Consider the following 26992-nt stretch of genomic DNA (forward strand, 5'->3'; position numbering starts at 1 on the left):
GTTGTTACTTCACTGTGTGTGTTGTTACTTACTGTGTGTGTTGTTACTTCACTGTGTGTGTTGTTACTTCACTGTGTGTGTTGTTACTTCACTGTGTGTGTTGTTACTTCACTGTGTGTGTTGTTACTTCACTGTGTGTGTTGTTACTTCACTGTGTGTGTTGTTACTTCACTGTGTGTGTTGTTACTTCACTGTGTGTGTTGTTACTTCACTGTGTGTGTTTTACTTCACTGTGTGTGTTGTTACTTCACTCTGTGTGTGTTGTTTACTTCTGTGTGTGTGTTGTTACTTCACTGTGTGTGTTGTTACTTCACTGTGTGTGTTGTTACTTCACCGTGTGTGTTGTTACTTCACTGTGTGTGTTGTTACTTCACTGTGGGTGTTGCTGCTTCACTCTGTGTGTTGTTGCGTCTTCCATGAGTTTGAGGCTGGTGTAACTTGTTATCAAGTGATGGCCACTTCCTACATCAGTTCCTTTCCTTACCTTCACACCTTGTAGTAATTGTCTCTTTTTACTGGTCATCATACCGTCAGTACCCTGTGTAGTTTTGATTCCTTTCACAGGTGGTAACGGGTTATCCATGTCAGCATTGTATGAGAGGAGTGTCCCACCAATCACAGGACTGTTCATTCCACACAAATCGTACAGGTATACTGAAATTTCATTCATTGTACAACTGCCATACTTTTCCATTACGATTTTAACGGTAGTTTGTCGTTTCCAACTTCAACATTGACGTATCCCGTGATGTGACGTATCCCGTGATGATTTCAGGATATTGGGTTGGTATATTCTCAAATTTTGAATGTTGGTGTTTGAACATGTTATAGACTTGGTTGCACTGCACTGTGACAACCCTAAAACTGTACTCCGGTACTGCTCTGGCAGCTCTTCTGACCAATTCTGATAGTAATCCAATTATGATATTTTTTCCTCTTGATAACATTTTGTTCCCTTCCAAAATAGTAATGTTCGTTTCAAATCTTGCCCACATCCATTTAATGACTCCTGCGACATTCAGAACATGGTCCTGTGATCTTGTCTCTTACATCAACTACATAGACATTACCTAAACAAGCTTCCCTACTGGACTGGTTTTAGATCATAAGCAGTTCACAAAGATTTGTTAATTAAAGGTTACTCTGCCCTGGCTATTGGGAGACATTGTCACAGATATAGGTTAGATGTCTGGTGTCCACACTATATCTGTACGAAAAGCTGGTATCAGATTTGTCTGTCTTATGGTCCATCAAATAGGTATGGATATGTCAACTCCTGAAGTTGTCCTTTAACCTCTAACCTTGAGCAGGACTGCTACTTCTGAAAGAATTCCAACAGCTTCACCACAAATATTCATGCTGGTAAGTGACTCAAAATTCTAATTTTTAAACTGTTTACGAAATATTTCCATCTCTGTTTATCAATTTGTGATATGAAACTCATTTGGTACCATATTTGACCTATTTAAGTCCTTAAAAGGTAAGAAAAATGAGGGGCGTAAATTAAGATAATTAAGTAAGCATTGTATAAATCAAATTACAAAGGTAACGAAATAAAGAAACTAATTTGGTATTCATGTACTTTCAGCCTGCATGTAGTTAAATTCAATGTAAGTGGTATAGGCCTCCAAGATAGGGATGGAGTGCATAGTGACGAGGGTGCTTATTCGGTCAAATATGGTACAAGTGTGATATAGAGATATGTCAAATATGGTACAAATGTTATGTAGAGATATGTCAAATAAATAACAGCTTCAGTATTCCTTTATAGATTTACATTATCAATCATTGAAAACACTGAAACTAAAGCCACACACAAAGTCTTTATACAAAATATTTTATTTCTTGTATACTACAAATCAGAGATCTGATATTTAGGACGGAATTCTGTACATTATATGGAAAATGAATACAGTATATATATAAAAGGGAAATGAACATCATAAAGACAATATGTATAAATTACGGGAATCTCTAGTTAAATCATACAGCGGTAAATCACCTGGACTTAAACAACGATAAAAGCTAGGAATCAGAGACAAAAATCCTCCCAAGATTTGCATCGCCATGCAAACATTAATCATTCTAATTTCTACAAACTAAACATCATGACTCTATTCTGTTGATATTTCTTCACTTAATTATTCTTAAGTTGGCAATAACATAAAAAAGATATTTTCATTAAGTAAAGGACACTGAAAGGGAAATCAAATGTGTCTTTGTATAAAGATCAAAAACATAAAATATTTAAACTGCAAGAAAAAAGCCAATCCAGTTTTGATTTAGATTTTATATCTTAATTTGGATTGGCAATATCTAAACATTTAAAGAATCTCATCGTTTTGATTCATTACATTATACATCCAAAATTCCACTTTCGAAAATACACAATACTTAAGGTTTACAACAGAAAAAAATAACAAAGACACATGAAAATAATCATATTTTCAAAACAAACATATTTTTACTACATATAAAAACAGTTTTACCTAAAACGTCTCTAAAGGGAAACAATTCTATTCTCTAACTGGAGAATGAAGCCACTGCCACCCAGAATATACTGCTAAAAATTGGCAGTACCTTCAATGTAAAATTTTGCCATGGGTATTTGGCATATAGGATATGATCATTCTGGAATTATTTACATGTACAGTCAAACCTGTCTATAACGACCACTGAAGGGGTGACAGAAAAACGGTCACTATAGACAGGTTGCCTTTATAGACAGGTTGGGGCTTTCGTGCCAATCAGCGAGCCAGTAATGGACTTATGAATATCAATTAAAACCATTAATTTCAGCCTCGAAAAAAGAGATAAAAATGATGTGACATACACTAAGCATGTATAATAAAAAGTGGGAGTGCTTTGGTAAAATGATGTAAACAGCTCAGAAAAATCATTCAAGTTAGTTTTAATTTCTATGGAAATTAGAGAGGACTTTTACTCAAATAAATGTTTACAAAGAGTGTTTTTACTGAAACAGTATATGACAGGACTTATTTAATGGTACTTATAAAATACAGGAATGTTTGTAGCAAAAAGGTGTCTACACAGAATAATAAATACAGTCATATAAATACATGTAGTTCAGCTATATTTGATATGCACAGTTATAAAATGAAGTCATGACTTATTAATATTTTAAAAAATCTGTATCTACATACTAAAATCAACAAATTACAATAAATAAACAATACACAGATCAAAGAAATAAATAATATGTAAATATCTCATTGGACGGAATTGGGATCAAAGCAAAAGATATTAAAAATCTAAGGGAGACAACCTATCTAAATATTAAAAGTTTTTCTTGAAGCACTTTTGAGCTGTCAAATAAAGAAATTTTACACAAACTGTAGGTATTACAAATTGGATCTAATTCATCCACTTGTTGAGAGAACAATAAATCACATTCCAGAGACAATAATTAATACAACCAATCTTCCATAGACAGTACAATTTAAAATGTCACACCACTGGCCAGTAAGTTGGTTGCCACAGCAGACAACACATGAGTTTAAATTCTCACTTATACGATTTAGTATACTGACACTTAACATTCAGCAGAACTAGTGTCAGGATAGATTGAGCAACCAGTGCTGTAATTTATTGCACCCAGACTAGTTTTCTAATGTTGCCGTCGCTTTCCATCATAGATATCTCAAAATATTGCTCTCAGAAATATTTGAGAAAAAACCCATCAAAATGAACAAAATTAATTTCACATTTTTTTTTCAAACATACGCGGTCATCATGTTTTTGCAATTTACACAGATGTTAGTTACCAGATGTTAACAGCTGTCATAATATATATATATATAGCATTTTGGTTACAACAACACAAGTACTGACTGGACACAATGTACACCGCAAGGAGGGTGAAGGTCGTCACGCATCAGTACTTCGATTAACATTAATGAGTAATAAAATATTTATGTTTATTTATAAAAAATACTAAAATAAAAGTGGTGAAAGAACCACAAAGCTTTTCAAGCTATAGGTAACCCTAGTAACACTGGTATCTATTTCAGTTGTTCGTTGTTGGGAAGTACTTTATATTTATACCATCTCAGGTAGATATGGTAAAACGTGTCCTTCTCTACACTCGTACGCATGAGGAATCATACCACTCTCAATGAAATACAACAAAGCATCATTAAAATGATGATCACAGTACATCACCTTGTAGAACACAACACATATAATGTAACAAAACCTCACACAACCAGCTCTCTCTTTACCAAAAACAATCTCATGTCAATAGTTTTCTACTTTTGAAAATTTATTCCGTAACACTCTCTCCTCTACACCCATACAATGTATACAAACTGTTTTCATGCCAATATTGGAAATCTTCAGACTTTTTAGGAGAGTGAATTGCCGCTTTTGCTGCAAAGTTTCCCTAATATCTGTGTTTAAATTATTTGATTTTAAATCTAAAACATTTTCATTTGTTAATATTTCTATCTACTCTAAATTTCATGAAAAATGATTGTTAGGAAATACCTACATTAAAATGATCTAGATATACGTTGGTGGATTGAGAAATTAATGAAATGGTAGGCATTTCATTAAATATGAATAATGTTTGCCCAAGTTTATGGGAACAAACTTTTGTGAATATGGAAATGATGAATATGAACATTTCAATAAAATAGATAATGTTTATAATAATGATCAAGCTACTTTGACCAATTCACTAATGACAACAAAAATATCCCTGTATCATTAATCATAATGAGCATCTTAATTTATCCTAATTACTGTAATTATCCACAGATATACAGTACACTTGTACTACATTACAAATCATTAACTTGAACGTTCATATATAATTTCCCTAAAAGCCATTTTTCACCTGTGGAAATTAAATAATACACTAATTTGAAATTGTACTTTGTGTTTTACAGTTACTCTAACTTCCCCACAGCCAAAGGTCATCTTGGTCAACAAGACTCTTATTGGCAGTCTATGCTTGAATAAGTAGAATAAATGTTTCTGAAATAAGCATGTGGTTGAATGACTCTTTGCCGAAGAGGCAATCAAGGGGAGGTTACTCTGATGATAGCTGACACAAGGAGTGATTGTGTGTAGAAGTGAATGGTACAATATCACATTGTGCTCGGTCAGTGAAACATATCAATAAAAATATATAAACACACAATATTGCATGGAAATCTTATCACAGATTGCAGCTGAGCTGAAATTCCTTCTCGTTTAATATACCATTTAACGCAGTATTGCCTTCAGAAAATTATGTATTAAGATAATACTGAGCTATATTATATATTTGAGCATGGTATTTCTTTAAAACTACTACAAAAATTCTACTTTGTTTTTTTATTTGTGTATTTTTATCATAATCAATACTAAACTAATTCAAATATTAAATTCAAATATCAGACTAGATAAGATATAATGTGTACCTAAATCTGTTTATAAACACCACACACACAAGTTACTGACTCGATTTCAAACACTTTGGAATACATAAATACATTTTTGTTTTCTAATACCATTAAAAAAATACGAACATCTCAAAAAAAAACAACCCAAAAAACCCAAGAAAATCTAAAAGCAATTCCTTTTTACCCTATGATATATAGGAATAGCATATAAAACTTAAATATGGAATAATTTTGTCCTATTGATAATTTAGATAAATCATATGCCCACTGTATACTGGGATTAAAATTTTAAAAAATGATGAAAAAAAAACCAAAAAAACAATTTGGACGGATGACGACATAATAACATAATTTGAGTAAAATAAATTGATCTCAAATACACTTAAATGTAGATTTAAAATCAAATTGTTTAAACACAGATTTGCAGCAAAACTTGAATATGATTTCACGTCACAACATTGAAAATTGACAATAAATAAGGACTTTTTCATTGTTCCTTTCATTCAATTATGGCCAATCTACATTTCCCCCTGATCCATTCATACAAACACTACATTCTCTCTCTTATACAATTATTCACACTGTTTTTTACCAATACATGTGTGTATACATACGTTCTGCCATCTGTGGAATCTATTTTTTCTTGTATCCATTTCAATTTTTTGTGTATTTCCTCTTTTTGCTTTCTTTAATACTGTACATCTTTGTACCATGGCTCTGTAACTCTATAGTCATCCCCAGTCACATTTTTTCAAAGAGATGCTTCATATTAAACAACCATTGATAAAAGAAATGTTCTGAAAACATTTTTAAATTTAATTTTTTATGATACAAACACAGAAACTGATACCTAACAAATGAGCAGTGTTTCATATTTATCTTATTACCATAGTAGTCTATGAGATGGTACATTCCTAATTTGGTTGTTCAGCACGAGTGACCATGGTAACAAATGTCATGGTTGTCCAATTACCAAACGTGATTTTTGTTGCTTAAAAATGCTCCACCGCCGTCAAATGGTATTTTTTCACTATCAAAAACAGGAGGAGACGATTTAGTATTTTTCTTCAGTTACAAAAGTTACTTACTTTACACCATTACCACCATTGAAAAGCTTGAGCTTCTGATTTTATTTTAAGTTAAAAATATAACAAATGATTAATTGCATCCCGGAAAAATTCCGTGGCACTATATCCTATATGGAATGAAGTACTGATTGCCCATGCACCAAAGGCAAACATTTTTTTTTCATTATTTTTTGTGTTAATTAAACATGATTGAACACCAGTTATTGTTCAAATGATAAACACCATATATGTTCTGTCAGCGGTGGAGCATCTTTAAGTATTCTCATTTTTACATCTCTCTAAAAGCTTTACTGCAGTGAGTTGTACAGTCAAGCTCCTGTCCTCCTGTTTAGACCCCAGATCTAAGTGAAACATCTTGACCAATGTCCAGCTTCAGTGACCGCTATAGACTATGGTGCCCAGGCCATGACGACTTTGTTAAAGGCGACAAAGACACCTTTGTTGGGTTTGCTGTAGAAATATGACAGAATTAACTAGATATTTGTTCTATACTGCTGTAGAAATATGACAGAATTAACTAGATATTTGTTCTGGGTTTGCTGTAGAAATATGACAGAATTAACTAGATATTTGTTCTATACTGCTGTAGAAATATGACAGAATTAACTAGATATTTGTTCTATACTGCTGTAGAAATATGACAGAATTAACTAGATATTTGTTCTATACTGCTGTAGAAATATGACAGAATTAACTAGATATTTGTTCTATACTGCATTACATTAAATGATTGCTGTAGAAATTGATGACAGAAATATGACTAGATATTTTACTTTAGAATATTAACTAGATATTTCTATACTGCTGCATTACATTTAAATTTGATTGCTGTAGAAATATGACAGAAAATAAGTAGATATTTGTTCATATACTGCTGTAGAAATATGACAGAATTAACTAGATATTTGTTCTATACTGCATTACATTAAATGATCATGTTGTAGAAAATTTGTTTTTCTGGTTGCTGTTGAACCACAAATATAAAACAATGAAATTGAATCATGCATTATTAGAATTGCAGTCTGATATGTCTTCAATCACAGAAATTCTTGAGTCAATTTATGGGTCAAAGCTAAGATAATCCAATGAAAGTAAGTTGACATTTGTATTTTAATATTTTAATTACTATTGGTTGCATGCCATCATCTGTAATTTTTAAGAATAATATTTTTTTCAAATCTGCCAATTTGACCTTTGACATCCATATTGACCTATAAGCCATATATTGTCTAAAGTTAATGACAAAACTTACCACTTAAAGTAACGGGCACTCTCAAATGTTCCGTCATGTTTTCCCTCTGAAGTATGAAAAAATCACAAAGATTGAAATATATTTTTAAATAATGTCAAACGTCAAAATCAATTCTGACATATTCTTTGATACGTTTTTGAGACCTTGGAACCTTAGCATTTAACATTCACAAAATTATCCCATGATATTGTTCCTTTTCCTCCCTTCTTTTATCTCCCCCTAGACTTACCTTCTTTGTCCAGTTCCACACCAAGGTAAACATCGTTACGTCCGGGCAGATGGCCAACAAACTTGACTGTCCCCTGACTGAGTTTACCTCCCTGTCGGGAGAACTTTACAACGTCCTCCATGTGTATGTCACCTGGTGTGCGTGGAGCAAAGGGGCGTAACCCTGTCGTCAAAGTCACAAGGGAACTGTAAACAAATAAAAAGGAATACATATTAATCAACTTTAACATATACTGAAAATAAATAAAATAAATAATCAGAGTATTGGTTTGTTTAATTCAAGCTTTTTTTAAGCACTATGATCTTTTTAAGAGTAATTTCAAATGTTTTCAATTAATTCATAATTTTTTACTTGTGAACCTTGAGCAACAGGTTCATCAGTACGTGAACCTCAATTACTGATAGAGATTCATAAACATGAAACATATTATTGACAGTTATCACAGTCAATACACAATCACATCACATCATAAACAGATCAAATATATCTTATCAACAAGTGGAGTATTATGGTGAACTTTAACTGAATAAATAAGTCAACCATCATATTAGTCCTTTTAATGTAGGGGCAAATATGTGTCAATTTAAACTTCTGCCTAGTTTTGTTCATATTATTTTATGAGATCTGATTTTAATTTGGCAAATATATTGATAAATGAAATCAATTATGAATGAACATAAATAATTTAACATACAGGTCACATATAAACTTAAGTATATATCAAAATTTTCTTTCTTGACCAGTCTTATTACATATTTTAAATTCCACAGGACTATAGTCTCACAGTTTATGTACTCATACAACACATTAATTATTATCAATATTTGTTTTAGACATTTTGCACACCAATTCTAAAGATAAACCATTATAAAATCAAAACCAATAATCATTACAAGTCAAATACAGCCAGTTCATTTGCATGCTTTTCTCTCATGCATATTAATTAAAATTACTCTGTATGTATTAAGATCTACCTCTACCTTCAAGACCAAATCTATAATCAGACTCATTTTTTATATACAAATTGAAATTACAAGGCAACATAAAATTTCTTTTAAACTTATATATTCAAACTCACTGTTCCTTGTAAATTATAACAATATTACGTGATTGAAATGATTCAAAATTAACTTTAAATGAATTGTGGGAAGAACGTAAGGGATGTTAAAGTTATGAAGTATAATGGGGTTATTAAAATTGACACAAAAATTTGCTAATTAAGATATCAACCAACAACAGCTAAAGGTAGTGAAGAGTTGGTGTTTTAACAAACACAAAAGACACAATTCGAGCATTAGAGTTATTTCCCCTGTACCACAATTAAAGCAAGCACATTGTTGGACAGAACGACGGGACACAACAATTGGTAACAAACGTGTACCCTGGTGCAGGCATTTTGTCATGATCACAACCGAATGCACTCTTGAGAAGTTCTATGTAAGCTTCATCATACAGAAGGTTGTCAGTTGTGTTGGGAGCCGATTTGGCACTGAAAGAAGTTATCAACAAATCAAATGATCTACTCTAATAGAAATATGCGAGCAGGTGCCTAAGACATTTGCTGATACAGTTTCTTGTACACTTGCTTTGTGAGATAATGAGGTTTGAGCTCAAGCCTAAACACTGTTTTTAAGCACAAGGATAGTAAGTTCAGGACAGCAGAGTATATATATTGCCAACAAAATCTATATAAAAACCTAAAAAGAGATCACTTTATAAGCCAGATACAAATATACATTCAAGTTTGTGTCAACACAAGCTAAATGATTTTTAAAAAATCTAGAAATATACCTTATGACATTATGTCCCCTTTTCAATATAAATATAGGATATTGGACAATATTGGATGGGGAAGGCCAGTGCAGGACAGGACAGAATGGATAATACTTCCTGTCTCCATTACACGGCAGTGACATCATAAACATGTCTGACAAGGGAATCAAAACAAGTAATGTCTGTGAACATTGAAAACTTCCTACAAAGCTTTAAAAAACATGCAGTATGTGTAATTAAGAAAATCAAATACACATCTACATGTCAGTGTGTATAATAAGCACAAAATGCAAAAACATCTAAATACAGTATTGAACTTTGATCTTTCGTAACTGTTTTATATTAAGGAACCTGTATGTGAACTGATACACAACTTTAATGATTTGATGATTCATTTTTTAAACTTGTGCTGACAACATCAAGGTCATTCCGTGCGATATAGAGAGAATCACAACAAAAGGACACAACTCTCACATAAAAGCGAGCCACCAACCTCCTGTAGTAGGTTTGATGCATAAACGGTACAGACTCTCTGTAAACATTAATTATAACAAATAGCTTTACTTTGTTATTACACTTCATCATGGAAAACAAATATCGTGGGACATACATCAAGCAGAGCATTGCCTTCCCATGTCTACATAGGTCATCGTGGGGTAATATGTTTTTCAAAGTAAGTTTACTATGACATGTTTAGATATAACGATTGTTGTGACCACAATAAATCACAGTACAGGCAGTATTGTGCTTACAGTAACAGACATTGTTTTGAAAACTTCAAAAACATGAAAACGCAGATAAAATACACTTGTAAATTAAAACAGGTAAATGCTGTTATAAACAAAATGTAACTGAATCAGTCCATGCTATGTTACAGTCAGAATGCTGAACCCACACCAAACACTTCAGCAATACATTTACTAAACTGCTATTTCTTTCGCAAAATAACTTCTATATATTTGATAGATCTGCTGTAACTTTGAGCGGGTGTATTTTGGACATTTCTAAATTACCTGTTACAAATAATTTTTTAAGATGTAAATAAGACAATACAGCTATCCTTTAACTGAAAATTCACTTTAAACAAAAGCATGTCAACTGTAACTAGCATTAATAAAACATTGTCAGGTATGCTGTAACTAGCTATACGTTGGGCCAAATATGCTGTAATCAGTCAAAGAAAGGTCAACAATAGATTACAGTATGGAGACCTACCTTGAGGATGCTGACAGCATGTTCTTATTGTGTTGTGTAGGAATGGCCCCCGGAGTGACCGATCGGAAGCCCGCTGCTCCAGTCAGGGGACACGTCTTGCTGAAGTTTGGCTTTTCACCGCTCTTTGTAGGGGCCGGAGGATGGGACCTTCCCATACTGCCTGTTGGTGCCGACCTCTTCCGCAGCTCTATAAGGAAAACATTTGTAAATATAACCCAGCAGAATGTAGATGAAAATTCAAAAAGCACAGATTGTTAGACATAAATGCTAATTCAACTTAATTGCTTTCAGTCATAATTCATCGAAAACAAGACACTTAATATATAAAACTCGAGAAAGTATATGTTGAGTAACCTGACATGACGAATTTATACCTCGGCCATCAGCAGACTTTGACCTCCGCCTCAAACTGGTAATCTGTTCCTCGATGTTATCACCTGAGGAGTCTGACCCGTCCGACTGTAGGGAGTCGTGTCGTCGTCGGTGTCTACGGTGGTTAGAGGAGTGATGGCGCCGGTGTAGCTCTGATCGCTGTGGTGATGGTGACACCATCTGTTTGTCAAACGGCTGAGCATTTACGAGGATATCGGTCCCGGTGTCACTCTCATCACCTTTCTCGTCAGCATAGGCGCTCTTTCTTGCGGCAATGAAATCTAAAATATGATAAAACATAAAACAATATTATTTCAGTACCATACATATTATTAAATTCACACTTCACTGAAATATGGGCACAGGTTTTCATGAAATTACAAATATCTTCTGCAGTTTATCAAAATCATAATGACAGAAGATGTAACTATTATTTAATGACAATTTTATCACAATGGTTGTACAAACATAAAATCTACATGTTTTTCTCTAAGAAAATGTAGAACATAAGTGTTGAAGTTATCTTTGTATATCGTACAGTATTTTCACCGAGTGCCAGTAAATCCTAGATTGTACAAAAGCTGAGCCGACAATTTACACATGTCACCAGTAATGTCAATAAGAGATCACACAACTTTCCTGACACATAGAATGTTACCTGTATACATATACAGTTATGTATATAAATTAAAAAGTAGGCCCGTTATACCTGGGTCGACTCGGTCCTTACCAATGGCGTGGCGTGGGACACACTGTCACCCAAGCACACACAGAATAAACGTAGAATTGTATGTGTTGTAAAATGGTACAGTCAGCTTTTGTTCTCAACAAAAGACAGTTAAAAAAAGAGTATAACGATAATTTCACTTGACAATACCCTACATTGTGACAAGACTCTCCCGTCTTCTGCTGCCTGACCAATTCGCTATAATTGTCTGTGCTTTATTTGGCCAACATGTTACAACTGCTCAGTGCAGCCACAGCTAGCACAATAAAACGTGTTTGAACACTGACTATGTTTGGCGATCAACAGATATCGAAGCTCGAATCCTCCCCACTCAATGGCAACAGAAATATTAAATGACCTTTAAATTGTATAAAATGTTTGCTATGGAGCTTCCCTTTGTATCAATAGAACTGATACAGGTGATTGGCATGATAAATTGACAGTACATATAATGTATGTTTAGTACAAAATTCTTACTCAAATATTCCCCTCCTCTCGTGTGTTGGTTTATTACCACATTTATCCTAAACTAGTGTACCATGTATAGGCTGTACATAAGCCCCTCTTGTAACTAGAGAGTTATGTACAATGCATAGGGTGTACATAAGCCCCTCCTGTAACTAGAGAGTTATGTACAATGTATAGGGTGTACATTAGCCCCTCCTGTAACTAGAGAGTTATTTACAATGTATAGGGTGTACATAAGCCCCTCCTGTAACTATAGAGTTATGTACAATGTATAGGGTGTACATATTAAGCCCCTCCTGTAACTAGAGAGTTATGTACAATGTATAGGGTGTACATTAGCCCCTCCTGCAACTAGAGAGTTATGTACAATGTATAGGGTGTACATTAAGCCCCTCCTGCAACTAGAGAGTTATGAGTATAGGGTGTACAACTGTATGTACAATGTATAGGGTGTACATTAGCCCCTCCTGTAACTAGAGAGTTATGTACAATGTATAGGGTGTACATAAGCCCCTCCTGTAACTAGAGAGTTATGTACAATGTATAGGGTGTACATAAGCCCCTCCTGTAACTAGAGAGTTATGTACAATGTATAGGGTGTACATTAGCCCCTCCTGTAACTAGAGAGTTATGTACAATGTATAGGGTGTACATTAGCCCCTCCTGTAACTAGAGAGTTATGTACAATGTATAGGGTGTACATTATAGTGAGGCTGGTATTTACAATACAGTAATAATCTGATTGGTTTTCTAGATCTGGGTTACAGATATAGGTCTATCTGTAGGTATGTTTCGATCATTTAGATAAATGTAAATGAACTTTTTCTTTCTTTCTGATATACACACCTCTTTCTGTATCCCTCCTGTCGTAACTGTCTTTAGGGCGGTAGGGAGGGGGCGGTCCTACATCAGACCGCGAGTACCCAGCGGTCAGCACTGCGGTAGAGTCACTTCGTTCAGAATTTGTTCGTCTATGCAGCTCATCTGATTGAAATAAAAAACATTTTATCAGAGTCACAGTAAATATGTGGTCAAGGTTTACACTTAAAACACTTCAAAAAAGTAAAATAGCATCAAAGCACATGACAATACACGCATATAGGTTCCAATGTTAAATGATATCGTGCCATAGTAAAACTGGACTGAACCAATTAAAAGTTGGTGACAGAAATTTAAATAAAACAAGCAAACTATTCTATCAATGATCCACTTTGTCTAAACATTGTTTTTTACTTTCAATATCCAATTCAAAAGATGAATACAATTTTAAAAATAAATTACTAATTAATTAATATTAACCATGTACTTTCATGAAATTCACCACTTATCCCCCCATCCCCTGAAAAGAAAGAACTTTTGTTGAATGATTGCATGCACTAAAAGCTCTACTGTAGCATGCAACACACAGATAAAATATACAGCTCCTTCTGTTTGCAAACTGTCCATAAATTCCATAGTTATGATGTCACCTGATTGGTTCTTTATGCACCACAACTTTTGTATATAAACCTCTTTATACAGGCCATCTGTATCAAACGCCAGTCTGCTGGCCTCTATAGTCAGGTTGAACTGTAAACCTCTATATAAAGACCACTTGTCCTAACTGACAGACTTAATTATGTATCAAAGTAACCTGGCCTAAAAGGTCACCTGTCTAAAGAGGTCAGTTTTCTCTGTCCCTGTGGTCTCTATAGACAGGTTGGACTATGTAAACATCACCATAAAAGTCATATGTCTATAAAGGTAATACTTATTCTCCAATGCCTGTACAGACTTGTTAGCATGTGTATAGATTGTATGTTTAAACACAATGTTCTTGATGAACCAAATAACATGAAGGAAATACAATATCATTGATTAGATCCTCAGATCTATATTGTTAAATACCGGTACATTTATGGTTGCCTATATATGGGTAACCATATCAGGGTATTTGCCCCTCATTAATCACAAATGACATTACGAGGAATCATATAAAGTGAAACCTTGTAAACTCAAAGTTGACGTGACCATGATAAAAATGTAAACAATTGCTATGAATACTGCAAACCACCTTCTTTCAGCTGTGTTTTACTTTCTCAATTTCATGGAAGTTTACCTCCGTAAATTGACATCTAAATCATTGATACTGATAGGAATTCACAGTCAATTTTTAATTCCACAAAATTAATGTTAATCTTCGCAAACTTGTTTTGAAATGGAAATCACAAAATTTAGTAGCCATAAAAGAAAGTTGTTTTACAGTACTATAAGTGAAAATATTATTCAGTACTAACAAAATACTTAAAATGAGAACAAGGTACAGTCAAACCTGTCTTAGCGACCACCTCTGTATAAAAACCAACTGCTTCATATGACCTCTTTTTTGGGGGTCCCAAATCGACAATTTCAACAGAATTTACCGTGTACATAAGACCACTTGGCTATAAAGACAATTTTTCCTGGTCCCTTGAGTGGTCTTTATAGACAGGTTTGACTGTATTTAGATAATACAAGTTCAAGTAAACAGAGTTCGACTGAATATACTATATCCTACAAAACAGTACCATGAGCAAACATGCAGTATATATGTTTGTTATAGAGTCTATATCTACTAACGCACACCAAATATAGTCATAGTTAAGAAATCAGTATAGATATATGGGAGAGGGGGGGAGGGGGGGGGGGGAGGGGGGGCTACAAAGTTAGAATCCTTGATAGAGAGAGAGAGATTTATAAACAATTAATACAACAAGAACTGCCATATAACACTGACCATGTTGTATTATTGTTTCTGTCTAAGAAATTTCGCATAAAAAAGCAAGGATTCTAGATTTGTAACAGTAAAGATATGTAAGCCTTTACACAAACACACATACCAATAAGTTGGTTTCAATAGGTTTAATACAGGATTAAGCCTTGACAAAAGGTCATTTAATATTAAAAGTATAAAAGTACATGCAATATATTTATGTATATATATGGTAAAGCACAAATACGACCAGCAGAGTTCAAAGGTCAAAAGGTCAATCTACCATTTAAATGGAAAGGATATAAAACACGAAAATGTAAATATAAAAATTTATAGCAAGGGAAAAAGCACACAAGGACATGAGGACAGTAATGGTTACTCAGGGCAACCAAACAACATCCAACCCCACTATAACAGCACAGCAATTCTAGGTGGTTAAATATTGGGGTAAGTGTATGAATATATGATAAAAAACACCAGTGTGACATGACGACATACCATCCCACCCATAGACCGGCCGTGGCAACTGTGCACTGCGAGGTCGTGACACATGCTGATGGCGACTGGATGGAGGTGGTGACTGGGTTCGGCCTCGCGGGGCTGAACCAGAGTAGCGCCTCTCTGGGGCATCTCTAGAGCGCCCTCTAGAATGAACATGATGATCTGCTTCAGGGCGACCCCTAGTGTGAGCAGCGTGAAGGTCAGCCTCCGATCGTGACCATTCTACAAAGGTGCGAGGATATATGGAGTAACCTCTCAGTACAAAGTCAGAGTCTGGGTTTCTATAGTTAAAGGCTTCCAACATCGTTCTCAATCACCAACAAACACACCTTTTATAGTGAAAGAGTTCCAAAACATTTCTCTTCACCAGTCCAAGTCTATAATACCCAGGCCAAAACTGGCAATGAACATTTTCACCACACACACCCTTCACCACCACGTCAGTAAAAGGTAATACACAAGTACAATGTTTGCTTAAACCCCAGGATCTACCTCAGTTGTACCTAAACCAAATAATCTAGCTGCCATGTTGTAAAAGATCTCACACCAAATAAACCAGCACCATGGTATCGAGCTCCATACACATCAAATATTAAAATGGCTCTGCTGCAACATTCTATCTAAACTGTAGCTATTGATGCCTGACAAAACGATAGCTATATACCCGTGTACCCATTATTGTTAGGGTTGGAGGTCGATAAAGTCAGAGGTCGCCAGGGTGTGTGCTTAAGCTTTCTCCAATCAATATGTAATCCATAAGGAAAAACAAATGTTTTATTTGGCTTATAACTGATCCCTCTCCTTATAATAATAAACTGCTCTAAATGAAATGAATGGATGAGCTTATAATGAAAGTGAAGGAGTGAGTGGACTTTTAAATTTTTACATGATCAATTCTATGTCTTTACAGTTTAGAAAGTTATGAATACATTAAGATCATTTAATGATATTCACACAAGTGTAAAGTTGTTAAAATTCCCGGAATTCAGACAGATCCTAATGTGTTATACAGTATGAAGGTACCTGGGATGTAAGGTAACAATAGAGAAATCTACTAGTTTACAAACTAGTTTAGGATGTGTACAGATAATAGGTAGTGTTAAGAGAATTGTATCAGATCTATCACTTCCTATATTTTCTCAGGAATGTCATAAACTTTTCAAAAATACTTTGCAATCAAACCTGCTTTATCTGTTCACTTTAATGATTTTGGTGGATTGTTTTGAATTTTAAAATCTGAACATACAATTTTGAAAGAAGCCACAATTATTTAATGGAGAGGTTTCTTTCTGATATATAACACAGTTAAAAGAGTTATAATTTTAGTTGGTTGGTAACATAATGTAACGCTAAGGAACATTATAATTATGTATAATGTAAGGTTAGTTATAGGCCAAACCAAATAGTGCTATAGTTGGTGTTATCAAAATCATCATATACATAATGTAACACAAAATATATAACACATATATACATAAAATTCATATAACAATAATAACATGACAGTTAATATTTCTGAAAAATAAACTATAACACATGGCCTTTTTCATTGTAAATTGTTCAAATAAATCAAAATTATTTTTACACTACAACCTATAGTCTAGCTCATTTTACATTCTTCCTCTTCACCTCTAACAAATATTATCAAAGTTAACAAAAACTAAACTAAAACTTTAACTGTCAGGATCAGATGGATAAGATGGAAACTTTGATATAAAGATTTGAGCGCTTACCTCGTTTGTCTCCTAAAGAGTTCTGCTGCGTGAGTTTGAGTAGTTCGGAGTAAGACGTGGCCAGTGACCTATATTCTTGACCTGTGCTGTACTTCTGACCTTCCACAGAGTAACTGTCCTTTAGGGCCCTTTCTCTTTGATCAGTTTTGTCCAGGTAGCTCTGCTTTTCTGGTGAAGTTTGCTTATCATATCGAATCAAGCCTATACAGTCTTTTTCTCCAGATGTGCTACCATCTGGCCTTGACCTATAACCATCTGACCTTGACCTTTCTGTGTAGTCCTGGTCATATCTATCTGACCTTGACCTAGATAACTCATATTGTGTAAGTTTGTCCAATGGAGGATCATATCTATATTTAGAATCATCAGGATGGCTTGAGCTCTTGTAATGAGAGGATTTTCCATCTGAAGTGTTAAGAAGTTTATAATCCTCTCTATCTGATCTATATTTAGTATCTTTATCACTTCTGTACCTTTCTTCTTTCTCCAGTCTATAAAACCTGTCATCCTTTTTCAGACTACTCTTTAAGCCTTCACCCTTTTCTAATGTTCTCCTGAAGCGGTCGTCCTTTTCGTAGCTAGTCCTTGGTCTTTCCTCTGACTCTTTATCCAAAACTCTCCTGTAGGTCAAGTCCAGTTCCTCTCGACTAAGTAACTTCTCTTTTGGTGGAAGTCGCTCTGATTGGCTGAGTCTGTCTTCAGCAAAACGCAATTTGGAGAGATCTGATTGGCCAAGTCGATCATCATCATAGCGTAGTTTACTCTCGGAATGAGTTAGTCTATCGTCAATATACCCTAACTTAGAATCATCCTTTTTAGGGCTAGCACCCTCTAGCACTTTACGAATCTGTGACACTTCCTCACGTAATGCTAGATTTTCTTCGTGAAGTTTGTAGTTACGTTCTTTGAGGGCACGGTTGTCATCTTTGAATTGTTGAACTTCGACCCTGAGTCGCCGATCTCCATCACCATATCCTTGTTCCCATAAAGTAGAAATCTGTAAAACAATAGAGAGATATCAATAAACACATCAGTGAGTGTTGTCTTTTTCTACTATCAACCATGTAAGTCTATTTCATGTCTAAAAACTTAGTGACCTTGCTGTCTGATTGAATGAACTTGAAATTTTCTCAGATCGAATGAACATGACATATAAATGAGTATGGTGACCTTGCATCCTCATGAATAAACATGACATAAAAATAAGTATCTGGTGACTGTCAAATTGAATACCTTTAATTATGATCAAATGAACGTGACACTAAGAATGAGTTTCCCTTTTGGAATAACTGTCAGACATTTTCTCATCAATAAGAACATTGCCCTAAGGCCACTCATTACACAGGTGTTATCAAATTACCGCCTACATATTTCCCATAATTCCTACTAATGATCTGATTAATGTACCTTATCATGCAGTCTGCGATTCTCTGCCTGCAGATCGGACAGATTTGTGTCCTTCAGTGAAGACAGTTTTCCGTTTTCAGCTTCCAGTTCCTTACACTTTTTCTCCACACTGGAGAGTTCTGCCACAGCAGATTCGTTAGCTTCCTGGAGATCCTGTACGTGGCTTTGTAACTCCTCTACAATGAAAGCCAAGGAGTTCATGAAGTGTTGAAATACAGTGTTGTGCCTTTATTTTCCAAATTAATTTTTATTACTTATAAGAATACAAAGACACAAAAAAAAACATGTACACTAACTTATACCATCACTCTTAACCTGCAGTGGAACTTTGTTAAAACTTCGAGTTATCCGAGTGTTCGATCTCTTTACTTAGTATATACAGACCAGTTTCATATAACAAGAGGCCCAGAGGGCCTGTATCGCTCACCTGGTTTGTAATGCCAAGTAAAATTCTGAATACAGGTTCATTGTTTCTTTTCTGAAGGAATTATAACATTAACCTCTAAATCCCCTATTGAGCCCCACCCCTCCTGCCCCCAGGGGGTCAGAGCCAAAATATATACAAGTTCTGTTCCCCTTCCCCCAAGGATATTTATGGCCAAATTTGGTCACAATCCAAGCAAAACTCTAGGACAAGTAGCGATCGATAGGATTTACCTCTATTTCCCCTATTGGGCCCCACCCGTCCTGCCCCCGGGAGGCCAGAGCCAAAATTTATACATGTTCTGTTCCCCTTCCCTCAAGGATGTTTATGGCCAAATTTAGTTACAATCCATGCAGAACTCTATGACAAGTAGCGACTTAAAGGATTTACCTCTATTTCCTCTATTGGGCCCCACCTCTCCTGCCTCCAAGACCAGAGCCAAAATTTATACAAACTCAGTTCTTATTCTCCCAAGGATATTTCTGGCCAAATTTGGTTACATTCCATGCAGAACTCTATGACTAGTAGCGATTTAATCGATTTACCTCTATTTCCCCTATTGGGCCCCACCCCTCCAGCCCCCGGGGGGTCAGAGCCAAAATTTATACATGTTCTGTTCCCCTTCCCTCAAGAATGATTATGGCCAAATTTGGTTACAATCCATGCAGAACTCTAGGACAAGTACCGATTTATAGGATTTACCTATAATTCCCCTATTGGGCCCCGGCCCTCCTGCCCCCCGGGACCAGAGCCAAAATTTATACAAGTTCTGTTCCCCTTCCCCCAAGGATGTTTGTGGCCAAATTTGGTTACAATCCATGCAGAACTCTATGACTAGTAGCGATTTAAAGAAAATGTTGAAGGACAGACGGATGGACGACGGACGCCGCGCCATGACATAAGCTCAAAAAGCTAAAAATGATGTGAACAAGAGAGATGTCAAAATCGCTGATTGTTATTGCAAAATTATAACAATAAAACCGAGATATATATTTTGAAATGCTGTTCTACAGCAGATTTATGGAAAAAAAATCGGCATTTTCGGGGAGCTCGTTGTCCAAAAAATCTCATTTCGAGTTATAAGAACATTTTATGTATGTTTTTTGTTATTCGGGCCAAAAATTTACTTCGTATTTAGCCAGGTTGTCGAATTAGCCGAGTTCGTATCAACCAAGTTCCACTGTATGTACTTGAAATATATTTTTTGGTTGTTTTGCCTTTAAGAAAATTTGTGTTTTAAAAGCAATTTTTGTTGGTTTTCATGTTTTTCATAACACTGCTAATAAATGTGAAATAAATTACCAAATATTTTTCAGTAGAAGGAGTAAGAATTATCATAGCTGTAGACTTACTGACTTACTGATTTTCCTTTGGAGAGGAGAGTCTAGTAATTATTACAGTGATCATTTTACTGTAGTAAGACTTACCGATTTTCCTCTGTAGGGCGTAGGGATTATTAGGGCTGTAGTTACTAAGTCCCATACTCTCTCCCTCCCTGTTCTCCGACTGACCACTCTCCTCGAGACGATCCCGTAGTTTGACTACCTCTCCTGCCAGAATCTCTTTCTCATCCATCAACTGGTTGTATTTCCTTTCCCACTGTGAATTGAGAAACAAGATAATGATAAAATCAGCCTAAAATTCTTAAAAAATTAATAACTCAGCAAAATCTGAACATTTTACATACATCAATTCTTAAGCACAGCTAGCTGCTCTTGTTAGGAGGTATATTCAACTGTCTGTTCCTTTTTTGTGAAAGTTAAGAGCAGACAACTCTACATCATAAAATGACCAAAATGGCCTACATACCTCAGCCAAGTTTCCACGGCTACCAGGAGCAGCACGGTTCCTAGCTAGCTCCAACTCCTCTTTCAGGGAAATGTTCATTTCCTTGAGATCACTGGCCTGGACGGTCATTTCCTTGACCTCCATCTCCCGACTGCCCAACAGCTTCCTGAGATTGCGGACAGTGTCTTCCAACTCCTGGATCCTCCTGGTATGTATATCCTACAGGAAATATGTAAAATGTAAATAATGTGCTTGATATGACATATTACCATCACAGAGATTGCAGGTAAATCAAAAGATACACCAACTATAGAAAAACCTCAGTTGAACCTTTATTTAAAATAATAACTTTACAATCCACCTCTAAATACTTTATCTGACAGTACAAAAACTTTCTTCTTACAACAAATAAAACTGAAATCTTAAATTAGATGAAGAACTTGATGGTTGAGGATGGCCGTCTACATCTGGTAAATGCATAATTACAAGTATATAGGTGTATAAAGTAGACAGCATTCTTAATGAGATTTATTAGCTTTGTTTTAAAATTGTACAGAGTTTTTTCAATTTCTTTTATGGTAGCAAAACAATAAAAAGGATTTCTTAATGGAAAGAATCTATTTTAAACATTTATGCAAAATGCAATTAAAAAAGAAAAAACTTGCTATAATAAATTCAGATTCTTAAAATGAAGAAATATTTCCAGAAATTCATACCTACCCCAAACTTCATCTTTGTATCATTTAGATGAGTATCCCACCAGCTATTATCCTATCGCTATAATACTGTCACATCCTAACTTAAAACTAAACATGTTTAGCGCCTTACGGCCTAAAACAATACGCCTAACACCACTCAGTCTACATCATGTTTTGACACATTCGTTAGATTGTTTATAGCCATGAAAGAGTAACTGTTCACGGTACTCTAATCCTTTTATCCCTATAAAACTATTTAGAACGACCCAATTCAATAGAAATTGAGGTCCATTGTTGTTGAATGGGGTATAAACCATTTAAATAAATATTTGTAGCTACAATGGAGCCTGTGTAATTTGTGGACAAATATTACTCAAATCATGCAGGGTACATACCCTGACATAAATCCAATATATGATCAACACACACGGGCGACCATCAAGATACACAAGGCAGTGTTTGATCAATGTTACAACATAGCCAGTTGGTATTAGTATAGCTAATTTCAGCGGTTATACACATCTATAATGGTCATCCTCTCATCCATAAGGGACTTTATTGGACGTCTCTGTATCAATGTTAAGTATAATTACAATGTACAGTGTTCAATACAATATCTATGTAGTTAACTGTTTTAACACAAACTAAGGAAATTCTGAACTGCCATTTTATAAAATCCAACTTAATTTCCTCCTTTGAAGTTATTAGTGTACATGAACATTTATTTTGTATACATTTAATGGTCACCTTTATGAACATTTATTTTGTATACATTTAATGGTCACCTTTATGAACATTTCATCTTGTAATCATTTTTTTTCAAATTGTTTTAAAGCAATACAACTATTATTGAAATAATCTTTTTTCTATCCATTTTCAACAAGCACTGAATTTCAACCTACCTCCTGTTCTCCGTTGACATGGTAACCATTGGCAGCAGATGAAGGTGTGATGGTTCGAGTACTTGATCTGGAGGAAGCTCCTGACCTCTGACCTGACCCTGTTACCAGGGGGGACATTCTGACCCCTGGGGAGCTAGGAACTCTGATATGGTTGTCAGGGGTCATGCTTCGTTTTTCTGCTTGTATCCTTTGTTGTGTACTCATCACAGGGAGGCTAGATACACTTCCTGACCTTTCATCCCTTTCTGATCCGGGTCTGGCCCCAGATCCAGCTGGGAACACAGATGTCATCTGTTGTTGCTGAGCTGTTGGAGTTCTTCTTGGGTCACTTCTATCAGAGAAATACTGATTTAGTTCCTGCTCACTTGTGAGACTCTGAGGCCGACTTCCAGACCCCTGGCTTCCATGGTAACTTCTAGGACTTCCAGCAGCTGATCCATGAACACTACCCTGATCCTGACTTCCTTTAAGAGAACCATGGTAGCTTCCAGGAGCAGGACTCCCAGCTGCAGAGCCATGGTAACTGGCTGGTGCAGGACTTCCTGTGGCAGAGCCATGGTAACTGACTGGTGCAGGACTTCCTGTGGCAGAGCCATGGTAACTGGCTGGTGCAGGACTTCCTGTGGTAGAGCCATGGTAACTGGCTGGTGCAGGACTTCCTGTGGCAGAGCCATGGTAACTGGCTGGTGCAGGACTTCCTGTGGCAGAGCCATGATAACTGGCTTGTGCAGGACTTCCTGTGGCAGAGCCATGATAACTTGCTTGTGCAGGACTTCCTGTGGCAGAGCCATGATAACTGGCTGGTGCAGGACTTCCTGTGGCAGAGCCATGGTAACTGGCTGGTGCAGGACTTCCTGTGGCAGAGCCATGATAACTGGCTGGTGCAGGACTTCCTGTCACAGAGCCATGGTAACTTCCTGGAGCTGGTGAACCATTGAGGACATTTTGACTAGTGTTGCCAATAACATCCTCAATTGGTTGAGGTGTCTGTCTTGCAGAAGAGTGGGTTGATTTTACAGGCGTCTGTCTTGCTGAGCCTTGTTGGGATCCAGAATGTTCTGACATAGCTACAGGTGTAGACTGCCCTAGTACATCCCCAACAAAGGTAGGGCTCTGTTTGTCTGAGCCGTGATAGGACTGGACAAGTGAGCGTGTAGGTGTCATCTGTCTGCTGAACACATCCTTTATCACAGCTTCCTCCTGTGGTGTTTGCCTGGCTGAGCTGGTGTGAGAGTGTACTGACCCTGACCTCTGCTCAGAAAACATATTGTTGATGACATCATCAATTGGTGTGTGTTTTCCTGATCCGTTAAGTGAAGGTTCCTCAGACTTTAAGGGTGACCTACGGTCTTCAACACCATAAGGATTTGATGGTGTCTGTCGTGAGGGACTTCCTGCAGACCTATTATTAAACGATGAGTGATGTGATGGAGGGATACTTGATCTCTCAACCTCATCCTCTATCACAGAGGCATCTAAACTCCCCTTCATAGCATCAATCTGCCCATCATTATATAAATTGGGTCCACTATCCTGGAATGTTTCAGCAGCATTGTCTCCCAGAGGGCTTTGTCGCCCAGTGGAGGAGAGGTCACCTTCACCCTGTAAATCCAATTTGGGAGACATCTTGGCCTCCAACTCGAGATTATCAATGGACTGTGTCATTGTAAGTTGTTGACGGATGAGTTCCTCGTATTTGTTAGAGATATGGATGACTGGATCTGACCTTGAGTTTGACCCTCTGTATTGGCTGTGATCTGTATTAACGTCCCGATAGGTGTCTACATCATTCGGTGATGATACAGGTTGATCTGTCTCTCCCTCATCATCAATCACATCTGGAAAACAAAATCAAATATCTTTTAGAATTAGTCAATATTTCTTATTTTTATGATCATGAAATCAATGCAATTGGTTCTTATTAGGAGATAATGAAAACAAAGCAATACAATTTAAAGTGCATACTCGGTATATACATACATATGAAAAGAATTTTATTGTATAAAGAAACAGAATATGATATTTGGTAATTTACAATCTACAATAAAATTCATCAAATGCTTCAACAAAAATTCTTGTTTCAACTTGACAACTTTTTTAAACAGATCAAATCTAAGATGCAAGAAAAGATTTTTTTTTCGGTCTACCGATATATTACTACCGGTTATACAATGGTTATTTAGACATTGATAATGCAGAACATTGATTTGTTTATATCTTTGTTAATTATCAATCAGTAGGCCTACCTCTGGTATTGTGTACTATATGTGTGATAACACTAAGTATAGGATACTCGGTACACAATGCCCATAGATAATCCAACACAATAGAATAGCCTCGCTAACACAGCATTACATACACCACCAGGGTCTATCAAATTCACAACCTCTCAGCTCAATGCAGATTCAAAATAAGATTTGAACTTTTAACTATATTTTTTTTCGAAAAAAAAAAGTTGCTCTATGTGAAGTAGAGTTCCACACGTACCACGACAGTGTCATTTAGATAGAATCTGTTCCGTTATCACCAACTAATCAACAGATAGTTATTTACCAACAGCTCTTTAAACAAAAGGAATTTTAACCCTCCTGTCGACCTTGTCTATATGAGACGGTCATATTGGACAATGTCAAAGCGATAGTAATCTTCACACATTGACTGTCACAATCTGCCTGTAAAGACATGTAGGAGGGAGTTCCTAGGTAATAAAGTAATTAACACGGAGAACACCTTGGATATCTGTGTACCTATATAAAGACATGTATGAGAGCAAGATAATAAAGTAATCAATACAGAGAACACCTTGGATATCTGTATACCTATATAAAGACATGTATGAGAGCTAGGTAATAAAGTAATCAATACAGAGAACACCTTGGATATCTGTGTACCTATATAAAGACATGTATGAGAGCTAGATAATAAAGTAATCAATACAGAGAACACCTTGGATATCTGTGTACCTATATAAAGACATGTATGAGGGCTAGATAATAAAGTAATCAATACAGAGAACACCTTGGATATCTGTGCACTTATATAAAGACATGTATGAGGGCTAGATAATAAAGTAATCAATACAGAGAACACCTTGGATATCTGTGTACCTATATAAAGACATGTATGAGGGCTAGATAATAAAGTAATCAATACAGAGAACACCTTGGATATCTGTGTACCTATATAAAGACATGTATGAGGGCTAGATAATAAAGTAATCAATACAGAGAACACCTTGGATATCTGTGTACCTATATAAAGACATGTATGAGAGCTAGATAATAAAGTAATAATCAATACAGAGAACACCTTGGATATCTGTGTACCTATATAAAGACATGTATGAGAGCAAGATAATAAAGTAATCAATACAGAGAACACCTTGGATATCTGTGTACCTATATAAAGACATGTATGAGAGCTAGATAATAAAGTAATCAATACAGAGAACACCTTGGATATCTGTGTACCTATATAAAGACATGTATGAGAGCTAGATAATAAAGTAATCAATACAGAGAACACCTTGGATATCTGTGTACCTATATAAAGACATGTATGAGGGCTAGTAATAAAGTAATCAATACAGAGAACACCTTGGATATCTGTGTACCTATATAAAGACATGTATGAGAGCTAGGTAATAAAGTAATCAATACAGAGAACACCTTGGATATCTGTGTACCTATATAAAGACATGTATGAGAGCTAGGTAATAAAGTAATTAATACAGAGAACACCTTGGATATCTGTGCACTTATATAAAGACATGTATGAGGGCTAGTAATAAAGTAATCAATACAGAGAACACCTTGGATATCTGTGTACCTATATAAAGACATGTATGAGAGCTAGGTAATAAAGTAATTAATACAGAGAACACCTTGGATATCTGTGCACTTATATAAAGACATGTATGAGAGCTAGGTAATAAAGTAATCAATACAGAGAACACCTTGGATATCTGTGTACCTATATGAAGACATGTATGAGGGCTAGGTAATAAAGTAATTAATACAGAGAACACCTTGGATATCTGTGCACTTATATAAAGACATGTATGAGGGCTAGATAATAAAGTAATCAATACAGAGAACACCTTGGATATCTGTGCACTTATATAAAGACATGTATGAGGGCTAGATAATAAAGTAATCAATACAGAGAACACCTTGGATATCTGTGTACCTATATAAAGACATGTATGAGGGCTAGATAATAAAGTAATCAATACAGAGAACACCTTGGATATCTGTGTACCTATATATAAAGACAT

General features: G+C 35.6%; 1 protein-coding gene across 11 annotated transcripts in view; it reads right to left on the bottom strand.

Moving 5' to 3' along the window:
* Positions 1–1820: 1820 nt before the first annotated feature.
* The window catches only part of LOC138336597 (dentin sialophosphoprotein-like), a 77456-nt gene continuing 52284 nt past the window's right edge, over positions 1821–26992 (bottom strand). For 5 of the 11 annotated variants that reach the window (XM_069286163.1, XM_069286149.1, XM_069286120.1 and 2 more), the window contains 14 exons: positions 22717–24554; positions 21138–21335; positions 20756–20927; positions 18905–19080; positions 17498–18494; positions 15762–15986; positions 13379–13516; positions 11340–11618; positions 10966–11152; positions 10244–10282; positions 9359–9466; positions 7978–8162; positions 7749–7794; positions 1821–6946 (listed from right to left, as the gene is read on the bottom strand). In XM_069286163.1, coding sequence (XP_069142264.1) covers positions 6886–6946; positions 7749–7794; positions 7978–8162; positions 9359–9466; positions 10244–10282; positions 10966–11152; positions 11340–11618; positions 13379–13516; positions 15762–15986; positions 17498–18494; positions 18905–19080; positions 20756–20927; positions 21138–21335; positions 22717–24554 — 4649 coding nt within the window. In that variant the 3' untranslated portion in view covers positions 1821–6885. The remainder of the gene's footprint in view (positions 6947–7748; positions 7795–7977; positions 8163–9358; positions 9467–10243; positions 10283–10965; positions 11153–11339; positions 11619–13378; positions 13517–15761; positions 15987–17497; positions 18495–18904; positions 19081–20755; positions 20928–21137; positions 21336–22716; positions 24555–26992) is intronic. The other 6 variants (XM_069286179.1, XM_069286193.1, XM_069286134.1 and 3 more) reach the window with 5 other exon arrangements.

This window comes from Argopecten irradians, chromosome 1, assembly GCF_041381155.1.
Source record: "Argopecten irradians isolate NY chromosome 1, Ai_NY, whole genome shotgun sequence".
NCBI classification, from domain to species: domain Eukaryota; kingdom Metazoa; phylum Mollusca; class Bivalvia; order Pectinida; family Pectinidae; genus Argopecten; species Argopecten irradians.